At 50.0% G+C, this 13743-nt stretch overlaps 1 protein-coding gene across 1 annotated transcript; it reads right to left on the reverse strand.

Moving 5' to 3' along the window:
• Positions 1–6028: 6028 nt before the first annotated feature.
• Positions 6029–7643, reverse strand: LOC136540006 (F-box protein At4g18380-like). Its single transcript, XM_066531994.1, has one exon. It carries the CDS (start codon positions 7537–7539, stop codon positions 6418–6420), a length of 1122 nt encoding a protein of 373 aa, XP_066388091.1. The 5' UTR covers positions 7540–7643; the 3' UTR covers positions 6029–6417.
• Between the last annotated feature and the right edge of the window lie 6100 nt (positions 7644–13743).

The raw sequence follows: 13743 nt of genomic DNA on the forward strand, positions 1-13743 counted from the left end.
AGGATATAGTGTCGAAAATGATCGCTCGAGGGTCACTGCCTTCCACCAATTGAATAAGGGTAATGCCTTTAGGATTTTAAAGGATTTATGTGTAGTTTGATCTCCACCAATTGGCCCAACGGCCAATCGAACCCCTTGACCGTGTCCTGATCGGGGACGCTTAACCGACCACTGGTCAGCGGGCCCCCTGTCACACAACGCTATATAAAGAGAGAGGTGGGGGCTACGGCACGGGTGACGAGGTTTACCGTCGCCACTGACCCACCGAAGAACCCTAGAAGCCCCTCCGATCGCTGGCGCGCTGCAAGTGACGGGAAGCGTCGCCGGCCGCCCCCCCGTCCTCTGGACTCTACCGGGCTACACTTCGTTCTTCCTCCTCCGACAACCGTGAAGGTATGGGCCTCTCTCTCTCTCTCCCTCTCCCGATTCATGTTCAAGATCGTTTTGATTCAACTAGTATCGGATTCTCCCTCTAATCTACACTTAGATGATCCTAAGAATCTAACAATGGTATTAGAGCCAGGTTGCTAGTTTGTAGGTCTAGTTTGAGGTAGCAGCAATTAGAAGGAGGTGAGAGATCCGATTCAGATCTAAGCAAAAGGGTTCGATGCGAACCCTAACCCTAACTGGGGTGAAGAAAAGAACAGCAAAGGGGGTCTCAGTTTCGAGAACAACTCAAACCCTAACCCTAACCCGCGAAGACATACATGGAAGATGAACAGTAGGGATAACCCTGACCCTAACCCTAAATTGGACCAACTCCGAGAAGAAAAGAAAGAAGATCCAAACAGAGAAGATCAAGCGGAAAGGGGAAGGGCTAGGGAGGCGGCTTACCTCGTCGGCCTCCACTCACCGGATCACCACAGGAAGGGCCTCCACGTCGGTGTACTATGGTCGTGCTAGGGCACCGCGGCTAGGCCGCTTGACAGCAGCGCGCTCACCCGGTAGGGAGCGCGCGCGTCGGCGAGGGGGCCAGCATCGGCGCCACCATCCCTCCACCATGGGCTCACTCAGGTGGCTCTCTACGCTCACTCGCTCGGTGTTGAGCCACTTAGAGAGAGAATGGGGACAGAGGAGGGAGTTAGGATTCGAGGAGTGGAGCCATGCGGAGTCAAGGGCACCATCGCCTAAACCGCTCGACGGTGGCCAGCTCAGCCTTAGGAGAACTCACCGGTGAGGGGACCGGCGACGGCGCCATTCTGCTGTGCCTCTCGCCTCTCCGCCGCGGCGCTGAGGAAGGAAGAGAGAGAAAGCGAAGTGACGAATGGACCTAGGATTTCTACGGGAGCGGCCGCGGCGGGGTTTTTACTCAGGCGAGAAGCACGGACGATCGTCGGATGCAGATCAACGACCGGCAGCACTCGGGCTGGATTCAGCCTAGGCGGGCGAGTGATTTCCCGGCCCAGGCTCAGGTTGCTGCCTGGGCGCGGGGACAACGCGGCGCACGCGGCTGGCTGGGCCGGCTTTCGCCGCTGAGTCGCGACAGCGCATAGCGCGCGAGTGTTTTCGGCCCAAATGCACAGTGACGATTTTTGTTTTGTTTTATTATTTTCATTAGCAATTTTTTTAAGATTTTTTGTCTAGTTTGAATCTTTGTCAAAATTTGAACCAACGGGATAATTTTTTCGAAGAGTAGCTGAGTAAAGTAAAATGCTTCTGAAAAGTAGATAAAGAATTTTCTCATGTTTTCACTGCAAAGTTTAATGTTGATTATCTTCTAATTAAATTTGAACCAATGGAAGAATTTTATTTGAAGAGGAGTTATATTTAATAAATTATAATTATGTTTATCCTCTAATTAAATTAGAACCAATGGAAAAAATTTAATTGGAGGAGTAGTCCATTTTATTTAAGTAAGATTATGGTATTGTCATTTTCTGACCAACGTTGATGATGATAATATTATAATGAATTTAAGTTTGAAGTTTAAATCTCTGAAAATTTTTACACCAACGTGGTGAATTTTTCAGAGAGTAGATAAGGACCAAGAAATGCTCCTGAACTAAAAGAGTGTATTTTATTATTAAGTTTCCGCTACAATGATGTTGATTATCTTCTAATTAAATTTGAACCAACGAAAGAATTTAATTTTGAAGAGTAGTTATATGTATTTCAAGTTAATTTATGAGTTTTATGCATTAATTCTATTTTCTACTCAACGGTGATGTAGAATTGATGTAGAAGCACCTTGTATGTTTTAATTCGACGAGATCACTCGGCTGCATGCCAACGGGCTACAATGCTAGGGCATGTGAATGAAAACGCTTGAGTTAAGCCAGTTTAGGACTGTTAACTAATTTTCTGATTAAATTAGAACCAACGGGGAGATTTAAATGAAAAATGAAGTATAAGTGAATGTTTTAGTCGGCATGACTAAGTTTTCGTTATAGTAAATTGTGTATAGATTTATCTCGCATGGGGAGAAGTTTTGGCATAGTACTTATGCTAGTCAATCCTGCATGGCGGAAGAAGTTTTGTGATGATTCAAATGTTTTGTATCCCGCATAGCGAGAGAAGTTTTCGGTAGCTCTTATGCTGTCCTAGTATTGACCGTGGCACAATAAAAATGCATCGTCATGGTCAATACTAACCAAAAGATAAGAAAAGATGCAAGCATGACTTACAAAAGTACTGCTAATGAAAGACCTCGTTGAGTTCTTGAAGTGAAATAAGGAAAGTGTACTTCTAAACGGATCCAGAAATAACTTTGTTTACATGACATAATCATGTGAATGAAATAAGTTATAAGTGTCTTCTCGTTCATAGATTTTCTGAATAGTTCTCAAAATTATGGCAGTAAAGTTCATGCCATATTTCGATGGGGAGAATATTAATATCAATTAAGAAAAATACTCTTTATTAAGAGCGAGATAAAGATCAATTAAGAAAGATACTCTTCATTAAGAATGAGATAAAGATTAATTAAGATGAAACTGTTGGAGGAGTACAACAGTTACAACAATGATACCCCTAAGCAGAGAAATAGCTAAATTGCTGGACCTTTTAAAGTTTCGACAGGAAGATAGCGTAGGTAGCCTCAAAGATGTCAAGGTGGTGCTTAAAGCTCCATATAAGGTTTTAACGGATTAAACCCAAAATAAGACATTTAAAGATACACTATCTTTAGAAAAGATGGGAAGATCTAGGGAAGCATGGTATGTAGAGGTATGTAGAGACCTAAGACTTGAAGACTCAATACCTGTTGATGTTGTATGACTTATACAACACATGTTGTTGGCTTTTCGAAGAAGATGAATAATGTAAACAAGGATCTTATAATACAGGAGCCTGTAGAATCAATTGCCTCTTGGCAATGAGGTGCAACAACAGCCCCATATGAAGTGCTAGTAGCTAAGGCCCCAGAAGGTCTCAAAGAATTAGTAAACCAATTTTTCTGATAACTATGAAGTCTATGTTAGTAAAGAAATTCAAATAGAGGTATTCATACGCCTTTCGAACTATTTAGTTTTCCAACTAAGAGGATTATCCGGAATCATGCATGAATTGGGCTAAGCTAAAAAAAAAAAAAAGACTATTTCAAAAACTAGTTAATTCAATGATGACCTTCTATGGATTCACCTATATAGGCTGCGGCTAACGTTGCAAAAATAAGAGCTTGAATACCGCTTGTAAATAATCCAAGGATCCCACCTCATTTGAAGAAGCCATGAGAAGCGTTTACTCGTTTAAATTGTAAGAAGCTATGGAAGTTAATGAATTCGATGAATACCAACGATGTTTGGGACTTAGAAGAAATTCTTAATAGAGCCAAAACAGTAGGCTGTAAAAGGGTCTACAACACAAAACGTGACTCCAAAGGGAATGTAGAAAGATATAAAGCATGACTTGTAGCAAAAGGCTTTACGCAAAGAGGATTAATAGATTACGATGAGAGTTTTCTCTCCAGTCTCATACAAGGATTCTTTAGAATCAATATGGTGTTATTGGCACGTTACGATTTAGAGTTATATCAGGTGGATGTAAAGACGACATTCCTCAATGGGGATTTGTATAAAAATGTTTACATGTCACAACCCAAAAGTTTTGTCGTGGAAGTAAAAGAACGTATGGGATGCCGCCTGTAGAAATCTATTTATGGGTTAAAACATGTCTCTAGACAATAGTATTTGAAGTTGATGAAACAAAGAGAAAGTTTGGGCTTTAAAGAAAATGAGAAGGACAATAGCGTTTACGCGAAGTTCAAGAATAAAAAATTCATTTTCCACATCCTGTGAATAGATGGCATTCTACTCACTAGTAGTGATGTTAATCTATCATTGGAGAAGAAGTTTTGTCCTCAAGTTTCAATGTGAATGATCTTGGTGAAGCGTCATTGGTTTTATGAATCGAAATTCACCGAGATAGAAGAAAATGGAGTATTAGGACTATCACAAAGGCATACTTAGAAAAGATTCTAAAGAAATAAAATATGCATGCAAGTAAACCTACGCTTGCTCCTATAGTCAAGGGTAATAGATTTAGTAACTTTAAGTGTTCCAGAAACCGATATGAGATCGATCAATTGAACATGTTCCATATGCTTCAACTGTTGAATTTTGATGAGAGTACAAGTACAAGTAAGAACTTACCCTGACGTAGTTTACGTATCCGGAATATTTTGACAGAAGTCTAGTCCAAATCTAGATAATTGGAATGGAGTTAAAAATGTCTTGTAATTTTGCAAAGTATCATAGGCGTCATGCTGAGTAAGAAAGAACAAGAACTCTCAAATAGTTGGGGGTACAAATGTTAAGTTTTGGTGAGATGTGTAGTGAAATTCACAGTAGTTGCTAGCACTCGCAGTTAGAGTATTATTGTGGAAAAGCTCCAATGAAACAGTTGTGGTGTCATCAATGATGCATACCATAGTATAGCTTGTCATGAGGCCTTAGGAACAGGCAAAAGAAGGCTAAGGGAATTAGTACCCGGATTTAACAATGGTAGTCAACAGCAATAACCATTTAAAGTAGTCAACTCCTAAGACAACAGGTCAAATGTGCTGCCAAACACATTGACATTGAGTTATATGTTGTAAAGGAGAAAATCCAGAATTATTTTGAAAGCATTGAGCATATGAGTACCAAGCAAGTACTTGCGGATCCGCTTACCAAAGGCTAACCACCCAGTGCGTTCAGATAACACACAGTCGACATGGGTTTATGGAAAAGCCTATGATTTCTAGATACTAAGGGCCTAGTTGAGTATCTGTTTCAAAACAGAGAGATGCATTGTAGCTGTTAAATCTAATGGCAACTGATCGTGACGATGAGGCACGCTCTATGCACTGATCTGTGATGGAATGAGAACAAGATAAAGTAAGTAAGTTAAGTTTAAGTCATACGGTGAGAGAAGGGGGAGAATGTTAGTTTGATCTCTACTAATTGGTCAAACGGCCAATCGGACCCCTAGACCGCGTTCTGATCGGGGACGCTTAACCGACCACTGGTCGGCGGCCCCCTGTCACACAGTGCTATATAAAGAGAGAGGTGGGGGCCACGACACGGGTGACGAGGTTTATCGCCGTCACTGACCCACCGAAGAACCCTAGAAGCCCCTCCGATCGCGAGCGGGCTGCAAGTGGCGGGAAGCGCCGTTGGCCGCGCCCCTGTCCTCTGGACTCTACCGGGCTGCACTCCGTTCTTCCTCCTCTACCTCCTCTGACAACCGCGAAGGTACGTGCCTCTCTCTCTCTCCCTCTTCCGATTCATATTCAAGATCGTTTTGATTCAACTAGTATCGGATTCTTTCTCTAATCTACACCAAGATGATCCTAAGAATCTAACATTATGTAGCTCATTTTAACCAAATATGGAGAGAGGTTCAATCCGGATCATCACTACCAATACAGGATTTATTCGTCAGTCCTGCAATTCCTCGTCAAGTGTTTTACCCGCAGGGGAAAAAAACAGTCCTTATTATATGCAAATCTCGTGTGATTTTCTCGTTTCCATTTGGCAAAAAGGCATGTTTTGAATTGCCGGGCTGCAATTCCGTCCAAGATTTTTCACAGTAGTCTCAAGACAACACCTGATTGAAAATGTGATTGCTTCATCCCATTCATTTCATTGATTGAAACTGTGATTTCATCTCAGAACCTTTACAGACAACGTTTGATTGAAAAATGTGACTGACTGCTTCATTCGGTTCATGATAGCACCAAGCTGGCTGCTGGCGCTGCCCACTCCATTCTACAGTATATACTATTTTCACAAGGATACCAAGGCAGTAACGAAATCCGAGGACGAGGAGGCATCAGCGTTGGTTGTTGCGACATGCGATGCGAGGAGGAAGGAATTCCCCCCGAGCTGAGCTGAAGCGAGTGGAGCAATCTCTGTTGCTCACTGGCCAATGGCCATTGCCATCATGCCATGGAGGTGGTGGGGACAGGTCTTGCTGTTGCATCGGAGGCGGCGCAGACTAGAAGCCGTTCATCTCGAGCAGGTAGGTGCGGCGCTTGCTGAGCGCGGCCACGGCCTCCCTGAAGGGCCCGTCGAAGGCGCCGGCGACGAACTCGTCGAGCTCCTTCCTGCCGCCGCCCGGGGAGTCGCCGACGGGCTTGATGACCACGAGCGTGGCGCCGTGGATCCTGGTGCCGTCGGAGAGCTCGAGCAGCGGCGCGTAGCGGAGCTTCATGTTGCAGGCGGGCACCTGCGTGCGGTTGGCGGCCGCGGCCGCGGCGAGCGGCTTGTCCCTGAACTCCCTGAGCTGGTCGCGCCCCATGCTGAGCGTGCCCTGCCCGTTGGCGTCCGTGAGCGCGACCTGCTCCAGGGTGGGGTGCTCCTTGACGATCTCGCGGAGGAGGTAGTGCCTGGTGGCCGCGGCGATGAGGGAGCTGATGGTCCACACCACGCGCAGCTTGAGCCCGCCGTTGGTGTAGAAGGACTCCGGGATGCTGCCGCTGTGGTCAGGGCCTCCCGCGGCGTCGCCAGCGTCGGCGGGGGGAGCGGAGGAGGCGTGGGGTCCCGCGCCCGCGGCAGCAGCAGCCCGGTCCACCTTGGTGCCGCCGAGGATGACGCAGCTCTGCAGCGTGCTGCCGAACACGGCCTTCCACTTGAGGACGACGCCGTCGTCGGTGCCGACGTCGGAGACGGGGAGCTCCATGCGGAGGTTGCGGATGCTGCTGAAGTTCTTGAGCACCTGCGCCGGCGAGTGGTGGTGGTGCTGCTGCCCCTGCTGACCGTGCTTGTGCGCCGCCGCCGCGGACTTGGCGTCGCAGTGCCCGAAGGGCTTGAGCACGGCCTGCAGCATGGCCTTGAGGAGGTGCGAGAGCACGGCGCGCGGGCGCGGCCCGCCCAGTGCGTCGCCGCCGTCGGCGGCGTCGGCGGGGATGACGCGGTCGATGCGCAGGCAGGCGTCGTCCACGAGCGGGACGAGCGCGTTGAAGCGGCGCGACACCGCGGAGCAGCGCCCGAGGGAGCGCGCGTCGGCGAGCTTGTTGAAGATGAGGAGCACCAGGGAGTCGGGCACCCGGTCGAAGTGGTCCTCGCCCTCCGCCGCGAGGAGCAGGTCCTCCGCGAAGATCCGGTGCTTGGACTGCATCCTGTCCGTCCTGTGGCTTGGATTGGATCGTTGCGGGGCAGCTCACACACAGCACGCGGATGAGGAGGGCGGAGGAGTAGGTGAGGTAGGAAGAGGATGGTGGTGGCGAGTGAAGGCGCGACGGAGGCGCTTATAAAGGCGGGGGAGGAGAGCGACCGTTTGTTGAAGTCCATCCATGGCTCGCTGTCGGGGTCGGGACGCCGGACGCCCCGCCCCAAATCATACCGTTACACGGATCAGCTACGTACTAATGTATTTTCTACCGTTCCCTGTTGCCTCTCTGGGCCTGCTGGTCCTAGTAGGAGATTAGTTTAATCTTCCATTCCACCTCGTCTCGCCCGATCCTATGCCTGCAGAATCTGTGCAACGGTACCCTCTCAGTCAGTAGTCAGCAGCCGCCGGCAGTAATTAGCAGTAAGTACCTTGCCATTCGTTCGCGAAAAAACTATGACCAACATAATAAGAGAAATAAAACGACGTTTAATTAAAAAAAGGTACGTCTCCGGGGCTGTGGGGTACGACCCTGGATACGCATGGTAGACCATATGGGCTGCGCTCCCAGGGGTGGTCCAGCCCACAAGACGAAGCCTTGCGGGGCACGACTCTGCTCGGCGCCTCCCGCAAGACACCGGGGAGATATCCTGAAGATAATATGAGATCTGTTAGGATATGTAGGATCCCAAGATTCCTGTAATCAGTTATTACTTTCCGGTTATCTCTCAGATCTAATCGACTTGTAACCCTGCTCCCCAGACTATATAAGGCGGGCAGGGACCCCCTCCAAACACACGCAATATCATACGATAGCTAATACAAACCAACAGACCACATGAGCAGGGTATTACGTCATACTGACGGCCTGAACCTGTTTAACTCGTGTGTCTCTGTTGCCTTCTTATTCTTGATCTCACACTCCTCTGCCGATCAATCTACCTTCGTGGGATACCCCTCGGAGGACCGCCGACGATATTCTATCGACAGTTGGCGCGCCAGGTAGGGGTGTGCATGCTGTTTTCTTGTCGAACAAGATGGCTTTGTCCGTAGGCTCTTCGTCCCTCCCGTAGCTCGGCCAGATCTTCACGGTCGGATCGATCTCGTGGATCATCCACGCTGACGGAGTCGGAGAGCTCCTTGAGCCAGTGCAGATCGATTCTGCTCCGATTATCCCCGCACCTGTGATTGCAGATCCAATCTTAGAGCAACAACTCGTCGTCCGCTTCCTCGCTACCAGAGGAGGCTGATCAACAACGACGATCTGATCGAATCCATCGATCGGGTCGGACTGAAGCTCGCCGATTGTCACTCCATCGCCGAATCGGCTCTGGACACTTTGGTTCAGCACCGACCACCCTCCGATCCAGATCTATCGGAGGCTGCTCGAGAAACTCCAGGGGTTACGGCCCTACCCTTCGGGTTCACCAAAGCCACCGCTGCTTACCAACACGCCCTGAGGGGCAAATTCGCCGACCAGGTGGAATCCGCCCATCTACTCGCCGACCAGATCGCCGTCCAGCCTCCGCCAGCTGTCAACTTGCTACACTTAGGTCGGTGCCCCGGAGTGCCCCTCCAGACCATCCCGGAGGAAAATCTAGGCTCTGAGTCTTAGGGCTCTACGGAGACCCTCGTCGAAACCTTCTCCGAGCAACTCCTTCTTCCACCCTTCCGGGGTGGTGTGATCTTCAACGTTAGCGTCGACAGCCCTCCTCGGAATGGTGAAACCAAGGAGGAGCGCGTTGCTCGGGAGAACCGGAACGTCAACCGCGCGTAGCGGCGAGAAAATAAGGTAGCCATTGCGAGGGCCGAGGCTGCTCGGAATAATCGGCTCGATTCACAGGGAAGACCGCTCCCGCTCCACCGCGACCTCGACGAAGAATTTCTCTGCGTTGACAGCCACGGCATTTTCAAGACTCTAAACGCCAATCTGGCAGTGGCCGCCAATGAGCTCGCTCGTCTCTCGCAAACGCCCGAGCTCGCCAAGGTCGTCGCCATGCTTAAAGCGGCACACTGTCAGGTTAATGAGATTTGTGAGGATCAGAGACCTTCGTGCTCTACGAGCGCGATTCACCGATCAGTTGCGCCGAGATCTAATCGCCGCCCCAGTCAAAGTCGTTTCGCCGACCAGTCGTTACCTCTCCAGGGGGGAGCCGGGGGCCACCACGCCGAACACCATCGCCAACACGACCAGGAGGTCAAACAGGATGCTCGAGTGCACCTCAGCAACCTCCAGGATGCACGATGGCGTATCGAGCAATTTCGCTTTGGTCGCCATGAAGACGAAGTACGTCGCCGCCAGGAGTACGAGTAGGAGTACGGCAACCCAGACTCAGCCCTCGAGCCTATCGCTGATCGCAACGCTGCAGACGATGGTGTGGACAACCCGAAGGGGCCTCCAGCTTTCACAAGGGCGCTCCGAACACTTCGGTGGCCCCATGGTTTTAAGATCACTGGGGTCGAGCCCTACGAAGGAAGGATGAACCCGACACAGTGGCTGCAGGCTTACGCCACTACTGTCCGCGCCATTGGAGGAGACACTAGTGTCATGACAAATTATCACCCCATCATGCTCACGCTACCCACCATGAGCTGGTTTACCAGCCTTGTGCCGGACTCCATCGGATCCTAGGAAGAGCTGAAGAAAGTCTTCACCGACAACTATATGGTCACGTGTACTTGACCCGGCACCAAGCATGTTCTCAACCGCATCAACCAGAAGCCGTCCGAGCTCCTCCGCAGCTACATCCGATGTTTCTCCGAGATGAGGAACTCTATTCCCAACATCACGGAAGCTGAGGTCATCACCGCCTTCATCCGAGGACTCCACTATCGCGAGCTTCGCTCCAAATTCAACCGCAAGCCGCCCACCGGCATCGGCGAGATGATCGCTACGGCCAACCAGTACGCCGACGCTGAGGAAGCCGAGGTGCGCTTCAACGAGGATGCGAGCACTCATCGCCCATCTCGCCGCTATGACAACCCCCCCAACGACCAACGGCACAGCGACCGCCGCCCCGACGACCGCAGCTACCATCGTGACAGCGGCCGTGATCGGACAGAAGGACCCAGGCCTAGCTAAAATCACCGCCGCCGGCCAGACCACATCGTCGCCGCCATCAGTCAACCTCGTGCCAAGCACAACTACGATGAACAGTACCAAAAGATCCTTGATGGCCTATGCCCTCTTCATAAGAACACCAAACATAAGATGAAGGACTACATCGGTTTGGCTAAGGAGTTCTAGGATAAGAAGCTGGACGATGATGCCAATGATGGAGCTGGAGGTCGCCGACCACCTAGGGGCAACAACAATGCCTTTCAGGACCACGACAAGGTGGTCGCCACCATCTTTGGGGGCCTCACCTCCACTAAGAGCAGAAGAGAGCGGAAGCTCGCCGCACAGCGGGTGCTCTCCGTCACTATGGAAGACGCCACCGCCAACCCCAGCTATCGCCCATGGTCTGAGGTCCCCATCACCTTCAGCAGGACCGACCAGTGGGCAGATATTCCCTACATAGGGTGTTTTCTCCTCGTCCTCGACGCAACCGTACAGAAGGTGCTCTTCAGAAAAGTGCTTGTTGACGATGGGAGCGCTCTAAATCTCGTCTTCGCCGGAGCCCTAAAAGAGCTAGGCCTCGGTTTGTCAGATCTCACACCTTCCGACTCCACCTTTTAGGGTGTGGTACCAGGCAGGGCCTCCAAACCACTTGGAGAGATTACCCTACCAGTTTAGTTCGGCACGGCAATCAACTACCGCGTCGAACATATCAACTTCTACATCGCCGACTTCGACACCGCCTACCACGCCATACTTGGTCGGCCAGCTCTGGCCAAGTTCATGGCTATGCCGCACTACGCCTATTTGGTGCTAAAGATGCCTTCGCCCGTTAGAGTCTTGGCCCTACGGGCCAACTTCACTATCGCCTACGCCTGCGAGATAGAGAGTCTCGCCCTCGCCGAAGCTACCGACCTCTCCATCTAGATGGCTAGCGTGGTCACCGAAGCCAAGACGGTGCCTTCCAAAGACATGAAGATCCCAGAGCTAGAGCCTCCCTACGCCTCCGCCAAGTCAAAGGAAGTCAGGGAGGTCGGCCTCGGCCTCGACGATCCCTCCAAGACCGTGAAGATTGGGGCTCACCTTGACCCTAAATAGGAAAGCGCGCTCATCTCCTTCCTATGTGCCAACGCCGACGTGTTTGCTTGGAAACATGTAGACATGTTGGGGGTACCATAGGAGAAGATCGAGCACTCCTTGAATGTCTCATCGACCGCTAAACCGATCAAGTAGAAACTCCGCCGATTCGCGCCAGACAAGGAGGCTATTAGGGTAGAAATAAAATGGCTCTTAGCTACCGGATTCATAAAAGAAGTGTATCATCCAGATTGGTTAGCAAACTCTGTTCTTGTTCGAAAAAAGAATAAAGAATGGAGAATGTGTGTTGATTATACTGATCTTAACAAACACTACCCTAAAGACCCCTTCGGCCTGCCTCGGATAGACAAGGTTGTAGACTCCACCACTGGCTACGAACTGCTCTCCTTCCTTGACTGTTACTCTGGCTATCACCAGATTTCCCTGAAGGAAGAAGATCAGATCAAGACATCGTTCATCATGCCCTTCAGTGCTTACTGCTACACAACCATGTCCTTCGGACTCAAGAACGCCGGAGCAACCTATCAAAGGGTCATCTAGACATGCCTCGACTAATAGATCGACCGCAACGTCGAAGCCTACATCGATGATGTGGTCGTCAAGACCAAGGCCACCGACAATCTTATCGCCGACCTTGAGGAAACTTTTGCCAACTTGAACAAGTACCGATGGAAGTTGAACCCTTCAAAGTGCATCTTTGGAGTTCCATCCGGTATACTGCTGGGCTACATTGTTAGTGCTCGAGGCATCGAACCTAACCCTGACAAGGTCTCCGCCATCACTAACATGAAACGACCGACATGTGTCAAGGATATATAGAAGCTTACTGGCTGCATGGCTGCCTTAAGCCACTTCATATCACGCCTCAGCGAAAAAGGGCTACCTTTCTTCAAGTTCCTCAAGGCCTCCGAGCGCTTCTCCTGGTCGGAGAAGGCAGACATAGCTTTTGAGCAACTCAAGTTGTTCCTAACAAAGCCTTCGATCATGACAGCGCCACGACCAGATGAAACTCTGTTGATCTACATCGCCACCACTTCTCGCGTCATCAGCACAGCTATTGTCGTCGAATGCGAGGAAGCTGGGCACGCCTACAAGGTGCAACGTCCGGTATATTTCATAAGCGAGGTACTTAATGAGCCCAAAACTCGTTATCCTCAGGTACAAAGGCTATTATATGCAATTCTGATTAGATCGTGCAAGCTTTGACACTACTTCGACTACTACAAGATCGCTGTGGTCACTGAGTTCCCTCTGGGGGACATTCTCTGCAACAAGGAGGCCAATGGCCGCATCATCAAGTGGGCTATTGAGCTCGGTACTTATTCCATTGAATTCAGAAGCAAGCCTACCATCAAGTCATAGGCGCTGGCTGATTTCATCGCTGAGTGGACCGACATCCAAGAGCCTATTGCTGCCACTTGCCTCGAGCACTAGGTGATGTACTTCGACAGCGCCCTTAACATCAACGGTGCTGGTGTGGGCATTCTGTTCATTACGTCGACCAAGGATAAGCTCCGATACATTCTCCAGATAGACTTTTTGGCCTCCAACAACACCGCCGAATATGAAGCATGTCTCCACGGACTCCGTATAGCCATCGAGCTCAGCATCAAACGCCTCATGGTGTACGGGGATTCTGCACTGGTCATTAACCAACTTAACAAAGACTGGTCTTGCTCCAGCGAGAAGATGGATGCATATTGCACCGAAATCAGGAAGCTTGAAGGAAAATTCTACGTCATCGAGTACCACCACGTGGTACGCGACCAAAATTAGCTCGCTGACCACTTATCCAAGTTGGGCTCTTCTCGCGCCATGATCCCACCGGGGGTCTTCATTCAGGATCTCCTAGCGCCATCCATCAAATAAGATAAGGAAGTTCAGGAAGTTCCCCCCGCCGAGCAACTAGTACTTACAGTACCTTCGCCGGCCGCCGATTGGAGGGAGCAATTCATCAAGTACCTCACCAGCGCCGAGGTACCCGCCGACAACACTAAAACCGAACGCCTAATTCGTCGAAGCAAGCATTATGTGCTGGTGGACGACAACTTGATGAG

Source organism: Miscanthus floridulus, chromosome 2 (genome assembly GCF_019320115.1).
Source record: "Miscanthus floridulus cultivar M001 chromosome 2, ASM1932011v1, whole genome shotgun sequence".
Classification (NCBI taxonomy): Eukaryota; Viridiplantae; Streptophyta; class Magnoliopsida; order Poales; family Poaceae; genus Miscanthus; species Miscanthus floridulus.